At 36.7% G+C, this 24,656-nt stretch overlaps 1 protein-coding gene across 1 annotated transcript in view; it reads right to left on the bottom strand.

Annotated features, from left to right (window-relative positions):
- Positions 1-24,656, bottom strand: part of LOC101173591 (collagen alpha-1(XVIII) chain) — a 120,359-nt gene that overhangs the window by 12,102 nt on the left and 83,601 nt on the right. Inside the window, exons 7-35 of the mRNA XM_023950666.1 lie at positions 24,302-24,364; positions 22,121-22,251; positions 20,032-20,058; positions 19,665-19,862; positions 19,532-19,558; positions 19,067-19,129; positions 18,882-18,959; positions 17,879-17,929; positions 17,653-17,775; positions 17,476-17,529; positions 11,250-11,294; positions 10,148-10,279; positions 9,686-9,754; positions 9,353-9,379; positions 9,096-9,194; positions 8,598-8,633; positions 8,096-8,185; positions 7,945-7,977; positions 7,332-7,367; positions 6,571-6,630; positions 6,408-6,485; positions 6,277-6,312; positions 6,132-6,185; positions 5,944-6,009; positions 2,782-2,856; positions 2,630-2,660; positions 1,633-1,674; positions 1,527-1,561; positions 1,320-1,439 (exon numbers count right to left, since the gene is read on the bottom strand). Of these exons, the coding sequence (XP_023806434.1) occupies positions 1,320-1,439; positions 1,527-1,561; positions 1,633-1,674; positions 2,630-2,660; positions 2,782-2,856; positions 5,944-6,009; positions 6,132-6,185; positions 6,277-6,312; positions 6,408-6,485; positions 6,571-6,630; positions 7,332-7,367; positions 7,945-7,977; positions 8,096-8,185; positions 8,598-8,633; positions 9,096-9,194; positions 9,353-9,379; positions 9,686-9,754; positions 10,148-10,279; positions 11,250-11,294; positions 17,476-17,529; positions 17,653-17,775; positions 17,879-17,929; positions 18,882-18,959; positions 19,067-19,129; positions 19,532-19,558; positions 19,665-19,862; positions 20,032-20,058; positions 22,121-22,251; positions 24,302-24,364 (1,979 nt within the window). The remainder of the gene's footprint in view (positions 1-1,319; positions 1,440-1,526; positions 1,562-1,632; positions 1,675-2,629; positions 2,661-2,781; positions 2,857-5,943; positions 6,010-6,131; positions 6,186-6,276; positions 6,313-6,407; positions 6,486-6,570; positions 6,631-7,331; positions 7,368-7,944; positions 7,978-8,095; positions 8,186-8,597; positions 8,634-9,095; positions 9,195-9,352; positions 9,380-9,685; positions 9,755-10,147; positions 10,280-11,249; positions 11,295-17,475; positions 17,530-17,652; positions 17,776-17,878; positions 17,930-18,881; positions 18,960-19,066; positions 19,130-19,531; positions 19,559-19,664; positions 19,863-20,031; positions 20,059-22,120; positions 22,252-24,301; positions 24,365-24,656) is intronic.

Below are 24,656 nucleotides of genomic sequence, written 5' to 3'. Positions count from 1 at the left end.
GGCGAAGGATGGTGAGAACAATCAAACTCAACCCACAGAGCAACTCCAAAGACCTACAACATGATCTGGCTGCAGATGGTGTCACTGTGCATCGATCAATTCAGTTCATTCAGTGCACATTGCACAAGGAGATGCTGTATGGAAGAGTAATGCGGAAGAAGCATTTTCTGTGCACATGCCACAAACAGAGTAGATGTTAAAGCACATTTGGATAAAGCAGCTTTATTTGGAAATAAGGTGCTGTGGACTGATGAAACTAAACTGAAGTTATTTTGACATAACAAGGGGCGGTATGCTTGGCGAACAAAGAACACAGCATTCCAAGACAAACACTTACTACCCACAAACATTTGGTGGCGGTTCCATTATGATTTGAGGCTGTGTGGCCAGTGCAGGTACTGGAAATCTTGTCAAAGTTGAAGGTCGCATAGATTCCAGTCAGTATCAGTAGATTCTTACAAACAATGTTCAAGAATCAGTGACAAAGTTGAAGTTGCGCTGGGGCTGGATTCTTCAACAACACAATGACCCCAAACACTACTCTAATTCTACAAAGGCATTCATGCAGAGGAACAAGTACAATGTTCTGGAATGGCCATCTCAGTCCCCAGACCTGAATATTATTGAAAATCTGTGGTGTGATTTAAAGCGGGCTGTCCATGCTCGGAAGCCATCAAATCTGACTGAACTGGAGATGTTTTGCAAAGATACTGGAGATGTTTGCAAAATACCTTCAACCAGAATCCAGGCCCTTATTGGAAGCTATAGGAAGCGATAGGAGGCTGTCATTTCTGTAAAAGTAGGATCTCCTAAACATTGATGGCATGTTTCTGTTGGGGTGCCCAAATTTACACACCTGCCTATTTTAGTTTAAGTAATTATTGCACAGTTTCTTTAAATCCAATAAACTTCCTTTCACTTCTCAAATATCACTGTGTTCATCTGCTATATGATATATTTAAGTGAAATTGATGATCCGAACAACCAATGATTTATGAAGAAAAATCTTGAAAATTATTAGGGGTGCCCAAACTTTCTCATACCAGTGTATAAAGAAAATTAAGCTAAAATTGAATTTATGAGTATTTCTTTATTCAAATTGTTGAGAAACAGTAGCAGACGATGGTCCCGCCCACAACTCAAGAACTCCTGCTGCTCTGCAGAAACTATGTCCTAGAAAATGATTTTGGCTAAAAACGGCTTAATCATAATGTAAAAGACCACTGGATTGCTTTGAAAATAGATCAAAAGATGATCTGAGTAGAAATCACACCAAGTTATTCTGTACATAAAAAAGCATATATAGTTTTAGAACTTACCGGTAGGCCCGGTGGTCCCAAAGGGCCCTGTAGTGCTCCATATTGGGGATCATGTCCAGCTCCAGGCTCTCCCTTTTCTCCTTTAACACCTGGGTCTCCACGCTCTCCTTTCCACTGATTCTGATGAGATGGTTAAAAATATACTTATTTGCTTTTTTCTGCATTCTCTCTAAAAAGCAAAGACTGTTGCACTGATGAGATGGCTACCTTTAGTGTGTAAATGTCAAAATCAGAGGCTGTTCCTAAGAAAACAAGATGTGAATTTAGTAACTTTGCAGAAACATAAATGCTTTTCCTTATTCTAAAAACGTACCTGGAAATCCTGGATCACCGCGTTCTCCTTTTTCCCCTTTCACTGCAACCACAGACAACTTATTTAAAAGAGTGCACTAATTTTAGTGGAAGTGGAATTGGGCATCTCCTATCTCTGATGTCAATATAAATTTGATATCTTAACTTGTAAAACAAGATAGGATAACTTAGTTTATTCTGAAAACTTTGTATTTGAACAGTTTTCATTAATCGTGCCTAACCTTTTTTAAACCATGGACTGGTTAAATGTCTGACAACATTTTCAAAGACCAGCCTATACGGGGCTAAATTTTAAATATTTTGTTTATTTTTAACTTGTCTTGTCCTACAGCTGAGCACTCAGAAAGGAGCTGAAGCCTCTTGTGTTGGGCATATTTAACTGTTACAACCGGGGAATCAGGATCATCTGACACACAAGGTGTGTATTTTTAACCCCCCCTTTTGTAATTTAGGTTCAACGTTATATATTTTGATTACATTTGTATCTTTTTTATTTTTTTTGTTGGACTGCATGGTAAAGAAGAAGAGGAAATAAGGGAGAGGTTAAGGGCACAGAGGAAAGGGGGGTTAAGGAAATCTGGAGGATGATTACAGAGGCGGTGGTGGGGAGGTACAATCATCAAGCATAATGCGTCTAATATTTTTAGCTTCCAGTTTTGTTTAAGTTTTGAGGGTGAAGTACATTTTAATGCTCTGTTTAAACTTTCTTTGTACATTAGATTTTGTGAAGGCCCATTAAAATGTGTTATTGATTAGCCGTTAACTTTATCATTTACTGTAAGTAAATGCTGAAAACTGGATGCCAAAGTCAGACTTATCTGACTTTTAAGATATGGTTAAAAAACAATAAATTGCAACAAAATAAATTGATAAAACCATCAAAAAACGAATACTTTCTAAATATAAGAAAACATGTAGATCCACCGGATTGTAACCTTTTAACGGTGTTGTCTAACATTATAGAAACATTTTAAAAATTCCCAGTTGGAATGTTATACCTGGGTAATTCCTTGAAATGTCATCATAGCGCTGTCACATGAAAAAGAACAGAAATATCAGAGCTACAGAGTAGAACAGATTGGATTATTGACATGATGTTTAGACACTGAAGACCCAAAGTGTGGATGCTATTCCACATCTAGATACTCACATTGAAGCGATCTATTGCAAATGGTGGCCCAGGAGGTCCGGGGGGACCAGGTGGTCCTGGAGGACCTGGAACACCCTAAATAAAAGCAAAATCATGTGTTTCTGGCAAAATGACTACATCATTATTATTAAAAAACATTGTTTAAGAATATTTGACATTCAAAGGGTTTTAACAAAGCTAAAAAAAATGCAATCCTCTTTCAATAAATGTAGTTTTAAGGCTAGAATCAGTGTTCGTTGTGACTCTCACTTCAATTTATAACAGAAACTCTTTGTCTAAACTCCTCAGACAACATTATTTTGATTTTAAGGGTGTTTTGATGTACTGATACTGCATGAATTGATTAACAGACAGATGATGTGTTCATGCAAAAGAAATCCCTTAAACCTAAAACAATCACATATTACTCAGACATGCTATTGAAAGTATTTCAGATGTGCCTTTCATAAAGTGTACCAAGCTACTTGAGTTTATTAAGATCTATCTACGAAATTAAATGTAATCAGTTAACTGATGGCTAATTCTACATGTTTTAACAGTAATAAATTCATTTGTTTATTTAGCATGATTAGGAGAGTGTTTTAGGCTGGCAGACTCATGTCTTATTCCCAGTCAATTTACATACCAAGCAGCAGTGACTCCAGTTTATATATTTTTTTTATTTGCCAAAAAAACTGCATTGATCAATAAATATAAAATACAAAAAAAAGGGTGACCTCTTAGGGAAAACCGCTTGGCATAAGAAACCTTTTAAAATGTAAAATATAATCCAAATGTCTCTTAAAAAAAACAATCTTGTCTAATTTTGTAAGCTTCTGTCAATCTTTTTTAAGCTTGTTCGAAAATATGATTAAACAGACTTAGTTCAAATGATTAAAAATCTATAGTGTCCCTCACTACATTAGTACGGAGCCCGTGTACTGACATTAAAAAACTAAAATATGTCTCGTTCCCACAGATTAATATCTTGCTCCCACATATTAACATCTTCTTCCCACAAGATAATATTCCGTTCCCACAAGATAAAATTCCGTTCCCTCAAAATACTATTTTGTTCCCTTGAAATAATTAATTTGTGCGAACGAAATACGGTAATGCGGTAAATGCGGTAACGTCCAAGTCTCTCTGACCCACATTCGTTCACGGAAGTAGCGGCAGAAAGCGGCTTTTGCAGCAAGATGGAGGGAGAGCGTACCAGAGGATCATGTGAATGAACGTGTTTACTGATCAATTTTTTTAATGCTTTTTAAAATAAATAAATCAGATCTCTAAACATCCTCCGTGTCTTCAATGCAGACAGTAATGTGAAGGCACAGTATCTGCTGTAAATCCAACTATTACTCACATCAGTGTCTATGAATAACAGAATAAATGATCGGCTAGTAGTTAGTATGTAGTCTACTAGCCTTCGAATGTAAAGCGACTGCTAAAGAGTATGTTAATAAAAGACAAGTCCTGAATATTATTAATTCCTATTTGACCCTAATTTCAGCTGGCTGTCTGTCTACCTGCCAGCCAGCTGCCCGAATGCCGGCATGACAAGCAAAAGAGCTCCGCGCCGGAGCTAGGTCCGGTGAATTGTATGGCAAAGCAGCAAGCCTAGGTATCATAAATCTTATGATATTTTTCTTATATTCATTGAGACAATAATAAATTGATCATTCTTGTTTTTCTTTTTCCTTTCTTGAACGAATGTGGGTCACAAAGACACGGAAGTTACCGCTGAAAGCAGTTTTTACGGCCGGACGGAGAGCATATCGTGTTTATGAATGACTTATGACGTGAATAATTATTCCGTTCACACAAATTAATCATTTCGTTCGCACAAATTAATTATTTCGAGGGAACGGAATATCATCTTGTGGGAAAAGGATATTAATCTGTGGGAACGAGATATATTTTAGTTTTTTAATGTCAGGACACGGGCTCTGTACATTACAGTTCCTCTTTTGCAATCTTTCTGTTTTACTGATTTTCATTTTCAGAGTTCAACTTAAAATGTTTAAATTCTTTTCTTTTTTATTATGGTGCACTGTTTTCTGCAGCCTGATTGGCTATAAACACTACAGAATGCATTCAGCTTTCCAAATCAACATGCATCTTCATTGCAAGCAGATTTTTTACTCTATAATACTGAACCTATTTTTATGAACGTTTGAACTCTAAGATTTTAAACAAGAGAGAAACGTGGGAAAACTTTCATGTCTGTCTGACAACAGTTTATTAAGTGTATTAGCGGATTTCAGTGATTGGGGGTTATTTTTATAACGTAATCCCCACGATGAACGTGGGAACACTGTATTACGATTATATAAGGCAATAATGATAGGAATAGTTGGGGGGAGTCACATTTATGCTAGATTCTTTACACAATTTGATTTGATTTCATGTTCCTGTCATGGTTTGGGTTTCTTTGCCTTAGTTTTTGCTTCTATTGTGCTTCTGTCATGTTTGAGTTTTGCTTCCTGTTTTATTTTGAAGGTTTCCTGTATGTTTTAGTTTTGAGTTTTACTTCCCTGGTCCCAATCTCTACTGATCTTTCACCTGTGTTTCGTCAGTCCTGTTTTTATATATGTCTTGTCTCTGCCTTCCTCTTGTGCTGGTCCATATCGTCATATCCCTGACCGTCTTTTCCCTGTATACTTGGCTTGTCTACAGTTAGTTTTGTTAGGCTACCCTGCTCAGCAGCGCTTCTTAAGTATTAAACCCTTTTCTCTTGGAACCACCTGCCTCCCGTCTCTGCATTTCTAGTCCTTCGTCAACCCCCCCTACCTGACAGTTCTATAAACATTTATTAATTTAGTAATATAATAATAAGATGTAAAGGTCAAAAAGATTTATTGATTTGTTTTTGTTTTATTAAGAAGAAAAGCTGTTTTCAATGTTTGTGTTTGTGTTTTTTTCTTGTGATACATTTGTATGAATTAAATTTTGGACTAAAAACGAACTTGAATTTTGATAATTTGTCAAACTTTATCCGAAGCCCTTTATGAACTTTACATATAGTCATTTACCTTTTTTACTTGTTTTTACAATGGTTATTGTTTATTTTACCAGTTTGAAATAAATACAAATAAACATAAAAAGCAATAATTTATTGTAACCCTTCTGCCCCAGCCAAGTGCGACAATGAAAGAAATTAGTAGAGCTGTGAAGACTTACTCCATGGCCTAAACCTCCACTTGGTTCTCCTTTTTCCCCCTTGTATCCATTAACACCAGGACGTCCCTGTGGGAGCGAAGACATCCACCATTAAGTTAAATGTTATAACGCAATGACAGACAATACAACAACCACTGTTGGATATCTAAGAAAAGCTTTAAAGAATATACATTCTGATGTATACTTACTGGTCTTCCAGGCATTCCAATTTCACCCTTTAATCCAGGAGGCCCCTGAGGGCCCTAAAACAATAGCGGTTTAAAAATTAAAGACTCAAGAACTTAAAAATTAGCACCAAAAAACCAACTACATTTATTGTGAAAATATATTCACCATGGGTCCTGCGGGTCCCTGAGGCCCTATGTCTCCCTGGATGAATGAAGTTGGAGTTAAATGAAGTTGGTTTGAAAAAAGATCAATGTGATGCCAACAAATTGACTGAAATGAAGTTAGATGAGACTCACCTTCTGACCAGTGAGCCCTCCCAGATATAGTGGATTTCCATCAGGTCCAATGATCAATCCTGGCTCCCCTTTCTCCCCCTGAACACACAGCAGTAGGTGTGAGAAAAACGTCACTGCATGAATGAGGATCAACACTTGAAAAAGTGAAATAATAGAAAATGACCTTCACTCCTAAACCTGGTAGACCGGGGTTACCAGTATCCCCCTTTGGCCCAACAGGACCCTGAAAAAAGAATTAAATGATAAACAATGATAAAAAGTTTTTTTGTTTGTGTGTGTGTATGAGCGTGTTTGTGTGGGTATGAGCATGCGCATGTGTGTGTGCGTGTTTAAGTTTAATGGTCTCTTGTCTCGTTTGGTGTCCTGAGGTCCCATATTCCTCAGTTATCCTAATGATTTCTCTGTCACACAAGCATATACACAAATTCATACACACACAAAAAATTACATCAGACTTTAAAAAAATCACTACTTTGAACAATTTTCTTTACACAGGAAATTAAACGCTGAGCTCCAAAATCACAGCAGTAAGACTACACTTACTTCTTGACCACACGATAGAATCTAATCAGAATAAACTAAATTTAAAGTGTTCATTTTTTTATTTGTTCATCTTTATCTCTAGTATATGACTATATCATGTTCTAAAAAATGAATGACCCAAAGAATCCTCATATGTTGTAGAGTTTACTGCCAGTCAATAGCAGACACTATTTTGAAGAAGTGTGTAAATAGTAAAACGCAAAACTATGGACTGAAAGAAAATTATTTTAAGGATACCCCAAAAACTAAAAACAATTTAAATTTTGAATTTTGTAGAAAGAAGAGAAAACTAAATAGCAGGATTCTAATACCCACTTCCCATTAAAAAAAATCCCAAATCAATTTTCTTTCTCACTATTATGTAAGATTTTTGAGACTTACAGGAAACCCAGCTTGACCAGGTAAACCAGGCCCACCCTGAACAAAGAAACAAAATTATGTCTAATTTAAACATGAAAATACTTTAGAAAAAACGTTTTTTTCCTTTGCAAAAGATAATAAAACATTAGCCACATATACAACACAACAATATAACATCTAAGTGTAAAATAGGTGTAAACATCTAATAAATGATTAATTGAATTTATGACAGGAATGTAGAAGTTTGTTGTATACCATGGTGGTGACAATGGATTCTTCTAAATACTTGACCTAATACTTGCTTTTCTTTGTAATTGTAAATCACTTTTAGCTGCTTATAGCTCAAAAAGTGTTTTTTTTATAAATAAAGTTTGATTTGACTTGAAGAAATGAACAACTTGGACGTTATGAATGTGTCAATTACGAGTATGTAAATGATTTCACAAACCTTAACCTTAACTTAAAATGTGTATGTATATCTATATCTATATCTATATATATCTATATATATAGATATATATATATCTATATATATAGATATATAGATATAGATATATATAGATATATATAGATATATATAATATATAAAATAATTCTTTGTTATTACAATCAAATATTAAGTTTGAATACTTGCCTGAGGGCCGGCTCTGCCGAAAGCAGCATCAAACTGTAGAGCAGTCACATAAAGATAAGTATCACTAAACACTGGAGCGACAGCTAACACACATTCAGTCACCAGTTATGACTTGTGGACGGTGTTACTGTGTGAGCTGTTTGGGACTCACATTGTCAGATGGCTGATAGAATATTTGCCCAGGCGGTCCAGGAGGACCCGGTGGACCTGGAAGCCCAGCTCCGTCTCGACCGGCTTCACCCTATCATTGTATATAAAAAATAAATCCATATTCTGTTAAATACCTCCAACTCTCAACCTCGTTTGCAACATGTAAAAAAACGTAGTAATAGCCTATCACCAAAACAAGCGTCACTGTGACTTTGCTTACTACCGATCTTATAAGTAATGCGTAAAAAATAAAAAAAACACAGTTCAACATGTTAGTCGTGTTAGCATATTCACAATAACACCCAAGTAATTATTTTGACAGAGCGCTGCATTGCTCTCAAAATCGCTTTGACATCAGTAAACACAAAAAGGCTAAAGGCGCTCCAGATTATATGGAAAAATGTTGTTTTTGAACAAAAACATGCAAATGGAATCGGATGGATGGATGGATGGGTGGATGGGTGGATGGATAAAAGGATTGAAGGATCAGAAGTTATACTCACTCTATCTCCTTTATCTCCTCTTTCACCCTTTTGTCCCTAAAAAAAAGATAAAAGGAAAACTTTACTTTGAAGCACAAAATAAAAAAACAACTTTAACAAAAACGATGCCCTGATAACTGAAACCAGAATGAACTTTAACTCCTTTAGAGCCCACCAAAACAGGCATTAAAGAAGACATAAAATTATATGACAGCCAATCAGAAAAGAGACTAATCATCCACTGCAAAAGGTTTTAGACGAAGAAAAATATTAACAGGATCTATGAAAACTGTTTTTTTTTTTCATTTTATAAAAAAAAAGAAAAAAGAATGCTGTGTTAATAAGATTATGTATAATTGCCTTTAAGTAGAATGATATGGCCTCCCCAAACAAACTTGTACTTTCAGTGACATAAAAACGTTATATTCTGAATATTTATCTTAAAAATAATCAAGAGTATGCTAAATTGCCTTAATCTAATCTCTCTCTTTTTTTTTCTAGAAAAAACGTTTTCCTTACTGGAGTTCCAGGGAATCCGTCTAGGCCTGGTTGTCCATCTCTACCTGGGGGGCCCTCTCTGCCCTTTTGACCTTGTACGCCAGGAAGCCCCGGTCTACCCTTTAGAGATAAATTCACATTTGCATTCATATTTGCATTCGGTGCAAAAAATGTAAAATTTTTACAGTCAACAGTCTGTGCATTTCAAACAATCCAAAAAAATTAAACTTAAAAAAATATGTAAATAAATGTCACATTGTATTTTTTACTTTACTTACTGGATTTCCAGGTAATCCAGGAGGACCCTGAAAAGCATGGTACTTATTTTGGTTATGTACTCACACTGAGAAATATCACAACTAAACACACAACAGCTAAACTTCAAAAATCTTTGTAATATTGTCCTTTTGTCGTTGGTTTGATAAATAATTCAATATCGTAAACATCTTTGGTAAAAATACTTTTGAGATGGTTTTGTTTTATGAACCAGATCCGGTCTATTAAAAATTGTATTACTTCATTTGATATAAACTTTGTTTATATGATTTTTAAATTCATTTTTATATCCCAGAAACAATGTTTTGTCCCATAGAGAATGAATATGCCGATACCTGTGCACCCTGTGGTCCTCTGATACCAAGACCACTGGTAAAGCGACCCCCAGACGCCTCAACGTCATCCTTTAAAAAGAAAATGAAAAATGTAAAAACATACAGAAAGAAAATAAAATTCTCTTGGTAACTTTTTAAGGTCAATCACATTTTTTTAATCAACAATAATGCAAATGAGGTCACCTGATTTCAATAAAATGATTAAGAAGATTAATGATTACAAAGAAAAGGTTTGTAGATTGAAGAAAAAATATTTACTATCACTCTGTTTTATCATTTAATTTCTTATGTATTATTTTTTTCAACTATTATTTAACTAGGAAAGTTCCTTTGATGTCTGCAGAATTAAGGGAGTCCTGGCCAAGAGGCAGATTACAACCAAACACATTTCATACAATTCAAGTTATTAAGTTTTGTATGAAACTACATTAATTTTTTTAAAATAACAATGAAGAAACTCACAAATCCGACTCGATAATTACTTCCTGGAGGTCCCGGTGGTCCGGGAGGTCCAACTGGTCCCATAGGTCCTGGTAGGCCAGCCAGTCCAGACTCTCCTGGAGATCCTGGTAAGCCAGGTTCACCACGGTCTCCCTGTGAGAAATCAAAATGTCATCATTTTTATTCACATAGTTTTATTTCCCTGTCGGGATGTGAAGGTTCACTCAAAACGTCTTTTGTATGTCCTAATGCAGTTTTTATTTTTTAATTAGGCATTTGATATTTTTTGGTTTGGTATGAAACACACTTTAAATATAATAAAATTGTTACACCTCCGAATTCAGCTCAAAGATGCAAATTCTGCTCAACCACTGCTCAAACACTGCTCAAACAGTCCAGCCATCAGCATTTAGGAAGGGTTTGAGGAGACGGAGATAAATGTAAATGTTTGGAAATGGTTTAAAAAAGCTGTAGCTTAATTTGATGCAGTTGTCGTTATTGTTGTTAAATATTAAAGCACGCCACTAACTTTACAATAATTACTTAAAACGAAATAAAGAAATGTATTTAAAATCAGGCACACCAGAAGGAATAGATTAGTAATGTGTGAAAATGTTTTACAATGAATCTGAGGCTTAGTTAAGAATTAAGAAGACAAATAATAATAATAAAAAAAAATCAGTAAGGGTTACATTATCTAAGTTCTCTTCTTTCCACTCCTATTATAGCAATACATCAAACTCTACTTGGCTTTAGGTAATAATCACAACATTTAATTAATCTAATGTAACCTAAGTGCGTATTGCATGCACTTCTGAAAAAATATCTATTTATGATTATGAGCAATTGCGTTTTTTTCCTTACATTTACATCAAATTTACTTTGTTTTTAATCAATGTATTTATATATATATATATATATATATATATATATATATATATTCAGAATATAAAAAATATAATATAATATATAAAAATATTTTATAAAAATATAATATATATATATATTATATTTCTGAAAAGAGTTTAATATATCTGTGTGATTTTTTTATTGTCTACAATTAATACTTGAATAAACCAATAAATCAAATCAAATCAAAAGCAGAAAAATTATGAATCTGCACCTTTTCTCCAATTGCTCCTGGAAGACCAAGATCTCCTGCATCTCCCTAATGATGAGAAAGAATAAAAATGAAGAAAGACATTTATACAACCTACACTCCAAATCATAATAAAAAAAGAAAATTTAAAGATAGAAAAAAAAGTGCAAAAAAAGAGTAAAAAAAATCTCATCCACATGTTTGCCAAAAACACCATATTTTTGGAGTATAAAACGCGTTATTTTATTTATTTATTTTTTTGCATTGCTAAGCTATTTGACTTATACTCAGGTGTGATTTATTTGTGATTTAAAGCAATATAATAATAACCACTAGATGGCACTGTATGTGTATGCATCAGTATGTGCCACTGAGAGCAACATAGAAGTCTTACAAAGCAGAATTGTTCCAAAGCGGCACAGAGGATGAAGAGTTCAATTAATGAGTTTTATCGCTAGAGGAGACATCACCTGATTCCTCATGGGAGGAGAGCACCGCCATCTTGGTGAGGTCAAGTCACTGCTGCAGTTCATGCATGTTAACACATTTTTTGCAAAATGCCAGTTTATTTTGCGGGTTCCAACTGCCAAAATCTGAGAAATAAGTCCACGAAGGAGGAAGGCATAACATTTCACAGGTAAGTACTATAATTCTTTCCTTTTAATGCTGCAGGGGCTTCATTAATAGTACACATGTTGACATGTATGATGCAGCAGGGCTACTATTATCAACATGCTGCATGATGTACATAATACCTGCTGCTGACATAAATGTAAACTTTATTTTGTTAAACCTATATACAGTATACTAGGACTATGCTATTATAGTAATATAGATTTATACATTTCTGACCAAGTGACTGAACTTTTCTTGCAGGTTTCAATGGATTCAGACTTTTGGGAAAAAGTGGGCCTTAGAAATAAAAAGAGCTAACCCAGATGGATCACTGTGGAACCAGATTTTGATAAGACTGGCCAGACTTTTTGCTTGAAACCCGGTACCATATCATCAGTGAATCTATTGTTTTCCTTTGTTTTTTTGTATTTGTTAGGGTAAATCTTTTGTTGACTTTAGGACTTATTGTTGACTCATTATTTATTTATTATTACTATTATTATTAATTGACTTATTGTTGATGTATTATTATTTATTGACTTATTGATTTATTATTATTATTATTCATTATTATTAATAACTTGTCTTTACTTATTGTTGGGATTTTCTAAATAATTTAAATTACATGTCAAAGAGGTCTAAAACCTCTAAATGTTTAGAAATAATTCTTAAAAATTATTTGGAAGAAAAAAAATTCATTAAAGTTTGAGCTTTTAAGGATGACTGTTTCTCTTATTTGACAACAACAATTGATGTGTGTGTGTGTGTATATATATATATATATATAAATTAAATAAAAGCTACTTGGATGCCACCAAAGGCTATAGAAAGCATTGTAATGAGGGCACTGACGACCTCACCAAGATGGCGTCGCGCTCCGCCAGAGTTGGCCAGGCTTCCCAGGCGGGCGTGTCTCCTCTAGTGATATGAGTTCAATTGATTTAGTGATTTAAAGTGATAGAAAGTATTTAGCTTACTTGTTAGCATGTTCTTTATGCAATGGTTGCACTAATAAACTACATTCCTCCTATGTTTCATAAATATGGTTAGTAATGAAGCTTGCATATATTTATTCTATTATTGTTCTGTTTTTATGATTTGTCTTTCAAGATCAAATTATGGTTCTTGGTCCTGTACTTTGATAAATAAATTTCTCCCAAAGTGCGACCGATACATACATTTTTTTTCTTCATTGTGCGTTTTTTGGCTCCAGAACAAAAAGTATGGAATGTACTATCAACTTTTTCTTTCTTTACATGTAGTTAATTTTCAATCAAGTTAGGCTGTATTAAAACTGAAGAGCTGCATTATTCTAAGAACTATATTGGTTCATTTAGTTTTCACTACACGTCAAAAACAAACTTAACAGATAACGAGTGCTTCTGTGCTTTTTTTTGTCTCACATTTTCAAAACTTGGTTATTTTGAAAAGTAGGCCAGTGTGTTCTTCACATTGACTTTGACACAGCAGAAAAAGCATGGTTTTTCTCCAACGCCATTTATGAAGCTCCAGTCACATGACCACATCTCATCAATCAACCATTTTGCGGTTGGTAAGCCTCAAAAACAGCGGTGCATTTTAACTGTTCAAGGTGGCTACGTTTGCTGCCACCTCAGCAAACCCTGCAAAACACCTGAACCACAGCTGCTCCTTTATAACTGCATCTTTATGATTAGTGCTTGGGGGGTGGGGGTGGGGGGGTCTGCACAGATGCTCTTTAGAGCTGGTTGTTATGGCAAAGCGACAATGAGAAAAACTGGTAAAGCCCAGTGCTGGATTCGTAATCCTACTTTGCTTGATGTTTACCTTACCAACGTGTACGGCTAACCATCCTAACCTCCATATAAAGCCTCTGCCCCTACTTTGAATTTTATCTTTGCTAAAATGTCAGAGATGCTCCAGAAATAGTCATATCACTGACCATAAACAAAGCAAACTGCTGCCATTGCTGCAAATGGTCTCAATGACCTTACTAGTAAGGAATGGACTGACATGTAATTTCCCAGTTTGTCTCTGCAAGTGAAGAAGTGTGGATCCATCTTTTAAGCCAGCTAAGGCCTTAAGATTGGGTCCAATGAAATGGATTAGGTCATAAAATTGCATTTAGATCATTAATGGAATGTTCTTGTAGCATTTTATTCATGATGGAGGACATATAAAAAATACTTTGTTGAGGTTGTGAGGGGCTGTAAGCTAGCGGGAAAGGCTTACTTCCAATCCCACAACTTTAACCCTTGTGCTATCTTAGGTGACCCCACCCTTACATTGACGTGTTCTCCCTACCATGACAAAGGTGGATAAAGGTGGAAAGATTTCATGTAATCCATGGACACCAGTGAAGTTTACAAATCATTAAAGAAAAAAGGTTCAGCGCACCGTCTAGTGGGTCTAGGTGACCCAACTCGTAGAAACCACTATCCAGGATGAAACATCCAAGTACATGAGTACATCAAGCTCAAGCCCCCAACTGACAGTGTGCTCAGTGAATGTCTCAGGCAATGGAGAGCAGGGGATGCAGTGCTGGAGGACAGATCCTCATGGGAGGACAAACCCCTGCATGGGATGTTCCACCGGACCATAACTGAAGTGGCTGATATCAAGAAATCCTACCAATGGCTAGAAAGGGCTGGCCTACAGGACAGCACCGAAGCGCTCATCCTGGCAGCCCAGGAACAAGCCCTGAGCACCAGAGCGATAGAGGAACAGATCTACCATCCCAGATAAGACCCAAAGTGTAGGCTGTGCAAAGAGGCGCCTGAAACAATCCAGCACATAACTGCAGGGTGTAAGATGCTGGCAGGGAAAGCATACATGGAGCACCACAATCAAGTGGCTGGAAAAAATATACAGGAACATGTGTGCAAAATATTGACTGGAAACCCCAAGGTCAAAATAGGAAACACCTCCGAAGGTGGTAGAGAATGAGAGGGCAAAGATCCTGTGGGACTTCCAGATCCAGACTGATAGGATGGTAATGGCGAACCTATCAGACATTGTAGTGGTGGATAAAGAACAGAGGAAAGCCGTTGTTGTGGATGTGGCAGTGCCAAGCTATGGAAACATCAAGAAGAAGGAACATGAGAAACTGGAGAAATACCAGGGACTCAGAGAAGAACTGGAGAAACCATGGAAAGTGAAGGTGACAGTGGTGCCTGTGGTAATTGGAGCACTCGGGGCAGTAACCCTCAAGCTGGAGGAGTGGCTACAACAGATACCTGGAAAGACCTCAGAGCTCTCAGTCCAGAAAAGCGCAGTGCTAGGAACAGCTAAGATACTGCGCAGGACCCTCAAGCTCCCAGGCCTCTGGTAGAAGACCCGAGCTTGGAGGAGAAACCACCCGCGGAGGGTGAGAGTTTTTTTTTTATACATATATACCGTAATTTCCGGACTATAAGCCGCTATACTTTTGTCCTGCGCTCACAGCCCCGCGGCTTATTCAGTGACGCGGCTAATTTACGGTTTTATTTGGTGGCCGCCATGAACGTATTTTCAGTTTCAGAGCACGGGTTGGATGATTAATCCAACTCCAAGCATTTGTTTTTGAACACACCTATCAGCAGCCAAAAAGCATGCACCTCACTTCAGGTCTTAGACACTTCAGTCATGGTTCAACAAAAAAGAAACACGCATGACCAGCCGCATCCCAGAATCCTTTGGCCATTAGACCCAATGTGCACGATGCACAATATGACGCGGCTTTCAAGTTAAAAGCAATCGTTAAAAACAGCGTGAAAAAATCCACCATCACCAACAGGTTTGAAAAAGCTGGTCAGCTGCGTGACGGAGAGAACAGCGCATGCTCAGGAGTGAATTTACCTCGGAGTCACAGTGACACTAGCCCATCTATTAGCAGCTCCGTAATATACGAGATGATCTTTTAAACATACGTTTGTTATTGTTATGTTATGGTTATTATGAAGCGTCTGTTCGCTCATTTTATTTTTAATCTTTGTGGTCAGTGCTTTTTTCTGGCAGAACGAAGCCGGAAGTACGGTTAGGTGAAGGCTAACATGCAATAACAATATTTAGCCTGGATGAACATGACTCGATGCGGGAAAAGCTGCAATCTGCAGATTGGCTGCACGTAAATATGTGGGAATAACATCAGCCTTTATTTTGTCGGGACAAGACTGGAAACACAAATTGACGTGATCGTTTTAACGGTTTCTAAGGACTAAGCGGAATTTTACTTTGAAAAGCTCACACCGACCCACAGCCTCCGTGTGAACTGGAGACATGTTCTCCTGCTGCTCCTTCACATTGAGCTGCAGGACCGATGGCAGTCTGATGGCTCCCACATGTAACAAAACATCCTCCCCTCATTCACAAAACGTACAGTATTAAGTCCGATAGCTCTGCACAGACACGATTTGCTCCGTCCACCGGTGCAATGGGGACGAAGCGCTCCTCCCTGGAGCCGCCCTGGCCAGGGGTGTCGGAGAAAATAGGAAGGGGAAACAAGGAGCGCGCGGGGCGAGCGCGGAGCTCATAGGCGTCCGCGGAGCAACGGTGTTTATTGTGGAAGGAAACTTCTGACGCACGTGCCGCGCTGAGGCGCGCGTATCGCGCTGAGGCGTGCGCTTTTCAGTCGCCACTGCTTTATTTTACTGGTGTGTTTTTTTGACCAGCCCTGTTAATACCCTAATGCTGCCGCGACACAAGCGGAAGGAGAGCTGTTCCTATTCACCCCTCCATCTACTGCTGCTCCTTGCTCATTTTTAAACACGTACAACAGTGTGACGACCCGGGCGTTGGCCCCGCCTTTAGCCCCTAAGACTCATGGGAAATGGGGAATCGCGAAGGTAAATTTCCTCATCATAACTGAGGGATGTAATGTTGATTATATGATTACTGTTTGTAGTTTTATGTATGATACCTCTATTGTCAATAAGTAAAAAAAACAACTAAAAAAAACATAACTGAGGAACTTGTGAACAGAAGTAACATCCATGCTGTTTGGCAGATGTGGGTGTATTCACGTTCATGAGCTGACGCAACGCTATTTCCTCCCACATTTGTACCCAATCTGGGAGTTAGGACTTGCTTTATCGGGCTGACGGCGTTGCGTAATGCATGCGGCTAGTACACTGACGCGGCTTATGTATGTAAAAAGCAAACTTTATTCGTGAAAACGAGTGGGTGCGGCTTGTGATCGGGTGCGCTCTATAACCCGGAAATTACGGTGTATATATATATATATATATATATATATATATATATATATATATATATATATATATATATATATATATATATATATATACATACATACATATTTTATAGGTAGATCTTCAAGAAATTGTCGATTCAAAAGTAGCTCACACGCCAAAAAAGTGTGAGCACCCCTGGTCTACAGGCTCACCAAGTGAGCATGCCTCGTACACGTGGAGACAGCCCATATCCACCCGTAAGAGCAGCTGTGACCAAGGCCTTAAATACAAGTACTTATATTCAATTTATTGGAAGAAAATGGGCAGATGATTCCAGAATCAAAGTGAAAACTAGAGTTAAAAAATCTTGATCAATAACTAAAAGTGACTGCAAAAATCTGGTTTAAAACCAATCAACAAAGAGAGAATGACTGTAATGAGGTAGTGAGGTTTAAATTAGACACCAATGGAACAGCGGGTAATACCTTATCTCCCTTAGGACCAGGAGCTCCAGGAAGGCCATCAGTACCAGGCAAGCCCTGAAGATTTGGTTGATTGAAGTTGATTAGGTCAATAAGTTTGTAACTTTTTGTTGCAAACTATTTGTATTCATAGCAAAATACTCAATTACAAGTGCAAAAAACAAGAACTGCAATACATACAGGTTGACCGGCAGCTCCATCCCTGCCTGGGGGCCCGAATGCTCCAGAGCCCATTGCTGGGCCCGTCACGGAACTACCAGGAGGACCAGGAGGGCCTGGGGGACCAGGTGGTCCAGGAAGTCCCTACATCAGAAGGAAGGAAACATTCAGCATCGACTATCACCTCAGAATCTTTAAAGATAGAAATGCAACTTTTGAATGGAAATCAGGATCAGATTCCTCTCACCCGAAGAGATTCCAGATCAGGGAATCCAGAGCCCTCCATATCTACGAAGGTCTGCAACATTTTATTGAAAGTCAGATGATGTGAAAAACGTGCATTTGTACTTTTTAGGTGTAGCTTACAAATTTTGATTTGCACAAAGAACGTATGTTCTTTTACTGGGAATCTTTGGAAACAGAGAGCTCTCAGCAACGAGGAGGGGAAGGGGGGAAAGGTTGCTACGTGTCCACCGTACTGCCCACAACTCAAGAGTTTTTGCTGCTTTGCAGAAACTATGTCCAAGAGAATGACAGTTTTTTTTTTATTTAGGCACAAATCGGTCTAACAACAATTAAAGACCACTGGGAACGCATTTAAAATAATTCATAAGAGGATCCGAGTGGGTCTTTAATGAGAATCGTGGATGAAAAAATGGCTACATTTTTTTTAAATTTTCCTCCTTCTTTTTATCTGATTTTAATGTAAAATTGTCTATCCATGTTATTCTCATGAAAAAAGACTAAGATTGTGACACTCACTAATATTAGCTGGCATCGTCAGTACTAGGAAAACATTGGGAATACCAAACTGTATGTAGTAACTCAGAGCTAACACATCTTTCTTTTAAATTTAAAGAACAGTTTTGCAATCATTTTAATTTTGTTTCTTTTCAAAACAAAAGTTTGTAGCTGCTTTTCTCTTCCATTATAAAAATAAGTCATAACTGAAATAAAGAGACTGTAACATTCCTGGGATTATTTTTCTGTTTTTTGTCACACTGAGATGTCAAAAAGCTAAGAATTTTGCATTTTTGCCCCCCTGTCCTCTTCCACTAAGATACTGTATGTTATGGCCAAAGCAGTATTGTGTATGTTCTAGAAATGGCTCCTATCTTGCAACCAGATTGTGATGTTTTGTGTTTCCTATTTTTTTTAACAATTTAAAGTAATTAGTTTGAATTGGCAGGTGGATGCAGCGCAAACAAACATGTCTAGATAACTCAAAGGTCAAGATGGCGCAAGCTTACAGATCTCATTCCTGGTCCTGGGGGTCCTGGTGGTCCTGGGGCCCCTCTGGGGCCAGGTTGACCCTCTCCTCTGTCCCCCTTTAAGTGCAAATATAATTGAGAAAAGGTGGAAATGTCTGTCTAAATGAACATTTCTTTTATTAGCTATTCTGTAAAACTTTTGTTTGTTTGTCAACATCCAGTACCTTATCTCCTTTTCTTCCAGGGTCACCAGGTGTTCCTGGGAAACCTTGGGGACCTGGAGAACCCTAGATGTAAAAATGTAAAAGTTTAGTTGTTAATACAATGTATCACAGGATTTTTTTGGCTAAAGAAGTCCTAGTGGTAGTTCAGAACTATTTCTTTTTGCTTAGCTTTAAGCAGATGTAACAATCCAGCGAAAAAAGAAAATAGATGGAGAACTATTTTTTCACAGGTTTTGAGGGTAACTTTGTAGGCACTTTAAAAAAAAGCCAAAGTCAATTTAACTCAAGGGGGCTGAGAATCTCATAAATATGTATGTTTTACAAAATCATGTTTGGAACCATAAAAGTTCAATCAGCTTTTTAACAGCTAGAAATGTGTCAATGTCATCTTAAAGAGCAGAACCCTTCAAAAACCATTCATTGCGAACACATGTTTGAAAATTACCAAAAAAAAAAAAAACTTACAGTTTTTCCGTCTTCTCCAGGATCTCCCTGGGAGGATAAAATAAATGCATTTTGTTCAAAACCTAAAAACTTTATTGAAAATGTGATGTTTTTTTAAAAAGAAAGTGTGTTGACAGTGAAACCATCTGCATACCGGCTCTCCATCCTCTCCTGGTTGTCCTTGGGGGCCTGGTGGTCCAGGTGGTCCTCTGGGTCCTTGAACTTTAGAAACAACTGTGCCGTCACTGGAAGGTACATACTCTGTTGACGGTCCTGGAGGGCCGGGGGGTCCCGGAGGTCCAGGTTGGCCAGGATCACCCTTTTTGCCTTGATATCCAAAGCCAGCACTACCCTGGGGAGTGAATGCTCATTTGTGTTAACTGTCTGGCTGTGTGTCAAAATGTATTTGCATCAGTCCTAGCTGCAAGAATATTAATAATGATCACAATCTGGGGTGAACACTGATAAACAGATCTGTGCAAGAGACAAAAACCCCTTGAAAGACATCATCTGTGGCTTACCTTTGTTCCCTTTTCACCAGGTTCTCCCTGCAAACAAATTAAAAATCGGTTTAATAAGTGATGTACATAAATATTTGGATTCTTTTGCTGTATATTTTAGGGGAAACAGTTTCATTCCTGTTTTAAACCTCTCCGTTTTGTTGGTGAGGATTTCTTAGTTATGTTTAGACAATAAAAAAAACAGCTTCTCAAGAAATTTGGAAAAGTTTAAAGTCTATTCGAATAGATAAACATAATAGATTGTAACCACAGCTGTTTTTAGAAAGTTCTAAGTTTTAATTAAAAAATGTTTTCAATAAAAACTCAAAACATTTTTTTATAAATAAATGAAAAATTGGTTAAAAAATGTGAAGCTATTAAATATATATCTTATATATTTGTGACCGGAAGCTCTTATAGGACATGACAGTAATAATTATAATGTTGAACCCAGTCAGTGCATTGAATAACCCATGCAGCATAACAACCCTGTATTTGTTCAAATTTATCAATTGAATTATTAAATGTTATAATTTTGCTAGTTATAAATGCATATCACAAAATATCCACAAGTTTTTGCAGTTATTGTGCTCAAAACAACAGGTAAAAATGCAGTTTTTATACACAGACAAATATTTTTAAGTGAGTGAGTGTTGACTTTACTGCAACATTTAATTACGTACATTTGTTCCATATCCGATAGTCTTTAAAAGAAATGCACATGACTAGGTTTTTTTTTGTGTCAGTACATTTTTATAGGTAATTTTTCTCAATAAATTGACTGAAATCTCCCAAAGAATTATGTCACTTTAAAAAAGACGTTCCAGACACTTTGTTAGTGCAGTTGTCATAGGCATAATACTCAAAAACGTTGTTTATGAGGAAGTTTTAAGGCCTTAACTATAAAAAGACAACCGCTGACTTTAACCCTATGACCACAGTAGATATAAGTTCTGATAAGGATTCTTAATACTGATTTCTGATAATAGTAATCATTGTTTTTCTGATGTTAATCAATGAGTTACATGATGTGTAACAAAGAATTTCGGCAATAGTGCAATAATATTCTCTGATGATAGTCGATAGGAACTTCCTCTTTGTAACCTGTTAAATAATCTGCAATAATTTGAATTTTTAATTTTAAATAGATGTTTAGAACCAGATTATAGCAATCATTTGACAATCATTATATTTTATAGAATTAATGTGTTGTGTGTTTGTACTCTGTGTATAAGTACAAACATGCCTGTTTAAGATTAGGGCCAATTAGTGATATGTTGTCAAGGAAGTACTTTACAAATTGATTAGAATATATATATATATATATTATTTATATTATATTATATATATTATTATATATAATATATAAATTAGAAAAGTGAATAATGCTATTTTCTTGACATCATATCAGTAATTGGCCCCAATCATAAACAGGCATGTTTGTGTATATATGGGGCAGTAACCCTGGCTACAGCAGATCCCTGGAAAGACCTCAAGCATCTCAGTTTAGAAAAGCGCAGTGCTAGGAACAGCTAAGATCCTACGCAGTGCCCTCAAGCTCCAAGGCCTCTGGTAGAGGACCCGAGCTTGGGTGAGAAGCCAACTGCAGAAGGTGAGAGGGGTGTTTTTTTTACATATATATGTGAATATTCTTTTTCTTTGTTTTCTTCCCCTGTTTCTTGATGAAATTGCTTGAAATAAACAAATCAACTAAAATCTCAACAATAGCTTCAATAAGTTATACTGCCTGCTCCTTTTGCATTGTTTTGATTATGATATCGTTGTTGTTGTTGTTATTACTATTATCATCTCTATAAATAAGTACCATATAGATTGCATTCTAATTAATTACATGTTTGAAACTAATTAAATAAAAAAAGGAAAAAAGGAAATCATGAGTCCAGTTTTATATTAAACTAGAAAAAGTGCACATAAAAAATAAATACTAGAAAACACAGAATGTCTCTTAGATGGCTGGTAGATTAAGTTAAGCGGATCAGCGCCATCTAGTGTTCCTCTAAAGTATTTTATTCTTATTTGCTAATGCAAAGATGTTTACATTAAATATTGTTTCATCAAAAACCAGTGCGTTCAATTGATTTGTCCAAACCTTTTCTCCACGGGAGCCCGAGGCGGAGCTAGAGCCAGGGCCTGAGTCTCCCTTTGGGCCTGCAGGGCCCCTGTCTCCTTTCTCTCCTCTTTCCCCTCGCTCCCCCTTTTCTCCTTTAGCTCCCACTGCCCCTGAAAAAGCATTATCTAAGTTATTATTATTCTCATGAAAACCTTTCATTGATGATTAATTACCATTTTCCCAAACAACAAAACAGAACTTTCTCCGCCTTCAGTACAAGAGAGCTGAGGAAAATGAAATGCCTTCTTGCCTTTTTAATTTTTTTCACACACTGCTACAAAATTCCAAGCTATGAAGATTTCAAGGTGGCAGGAGGATTCCCCTTCATGCACACCTGCATGCACCAGCATCCCATTTACAAGTGACCCCATTTAGCGTCACTTTCACTGCAATCCACTGTGCTGCTAATTTCTTGTAGTAGAAGATGATGACATTTAGAACCAAACGACTGGCATGATGCTCTTCAGTGAGTCCTCAGGAATCTTCAGAATGTATACATGACCTCATTTAAAGGTGTGTAGAGATGTACACCAACCCTATTTCAGCAGTAAAATCATGTGACCGTAATGTGCCTAACTTTTTAACACCAGAGATACCCCACGCTCTTTGACCATTTACGTGTTCAACATAAATCAGCTGATTCAGTCCCGGAGAATTAATCAGCTGATTTACGTTGCTCCCTTTAGAACTCCATTGCTGTAATGTGTTACATATCAGCTCAAAAGCTGTTTTTCTCCATTTCAGAATCTGTTGGAGTTAGGTAAATTGCATAAACGGTTGAAGAGTTACGTGTAGTCGAAAAGAATGTTATCACTGGAACAGGAGCTCCGGTGTTAACAGGTTAACCCAATGTAGAGAGGATTGCGTCTATAAATCATGCACGAAAAGAAAATAAAACAATTTTTCAACTTTATGTGTTTGTGGCTGAGAAGGCAAAACAAATGTGAGGAGTAGATGAAAATAGATCAATGCATCAATGTAACGTAACCCCTGTGCTATCCTAAGCACTTTAATGTTGGGAGTTTGGTCATCTATCTTTTAACCCCACAAGACTGCGCTAAACCTTTTTTTCGTCAATGATTTGTGATCTTCAATAGTGTCCATGGATTACATGAAATCCTCTTCACCTTTATCCACCTTTGTCATGGTAGGGATAACATGTCAATGTATGTGGGGTCATAGGATAGCACAAGGGTTAAGATCAGCGCTCTGGTTTCAGTTTTGACATTCTTTCGACTGCCATAACTCTTCCACTCTTTACGCAATCAATGTAATTCCGACGAATGTGACGTGTTTTTTTTCCTCGTCAGAATCTATTGGAATTACTTAAATTGCGTAAATATTTGAAAAGTTCCAGTCGTCACAGACGTACTGGCGACATTTTAGCTTTCAAAGGGTTTCACAAATGGTGGGTGGATGTGTAACCATTTAGGGTGATCATTAACAGTTTAACACCAGAACTTTAGCTCCAGTGTTGACGTTATTTTGACTGTCGTAACTCTTCAACCGTTTACGCAATTAACATGATTCAGCAGATTCTGAAGCAGAGTAAAGCTTCTTTGCAGGTTATAAAATGCTGCATATCGATGCAATGCAGATACAAAAAGCCACTTGTCTCCTTGACAGCATCAGCAGATTGATGTTGATCTCGTAAACGATCAAAGATTTACAGTATGTCGAAGAGTGTGTTATTTAGGTGTCACAACAACTTCTCTTGTGTTAATAGGGTGAAAAGTCAGTATTAAAGGTCACCTTTTTTCCTTTTTTGCAGTGTTATATGTTTCAAATCAAAGATTCTAGTAACCTTGGTAAATCAGGGCTTATGTTTTTACATTAGCTTATGCAAACATGCAAACAGGTATTTAGAATATAAATACAGAAAGTCTGAATTTTCCTAAACATGCTTCTCTTTAAACAGCAGATAAATGTAACTTTTTAGACGATTACATTTGAAAATGCCCAAAATGCCCAGCATCCCAGAACCATAGCAGGTAAATGAATATGTTGTGTAAAAAAAAAAAAGAAACACAAAGCAGAAAAACAAATCCAACGCTTGTTTTTTAAATCTGTATAAGCATGCTGGGAGAAGCATAAAAAAGAGAAAAAAAGCAGCATCTGAAATAGAAAAGAATTTATGATGTCTTTTTTTTAAAACCCCACCTGCTGACCCATGAAGTCTGGATCCAGACTCCACAAAAACTGACATGTGCTCTGATTTGATGGCTGAAAACATGTAAGAGTAAAAGAAAATGAGTAACAGAGGTAAGGTGGATCTGTAAAGGAGAAAACTACAAGTTACACAGTGAAAGGAGATAAGTTTAAATAATAAAAAAGAGCTCTGACTACATGTAAACAGCATGATGCTAAATTGATTTTGATGGATTACTTGTCTTTTTTCTGCACTTAAAGTCCTCCCTGACAATTTTTTAATTTTTTATAAAAACTTTCCCAGTGGCATTTTAATTGTGATTATGAAGTTTTTTTTTTTTAAATCCCACAACCTAAATGTCCTAAA

This window comes from Oryzias latipes, chromosome 21 (assembly GCF_002234675.1).
Source record: "Oryzias latipes chromosome 21, ASM223467v1".
Classification (NCBI taxonomy): domain Eukaryota; kingdom Metazoa; phylum Chordata; class Actinopteri; order Beloniformes; family Adrianichthyidae; genus Oryzias; species Oryzias latipes.
The sequence above is the reverse complement of the archived record's forward strand: the minus strand, read 5'-3'. Positions and strand labels throughout refer to the sequence as shown.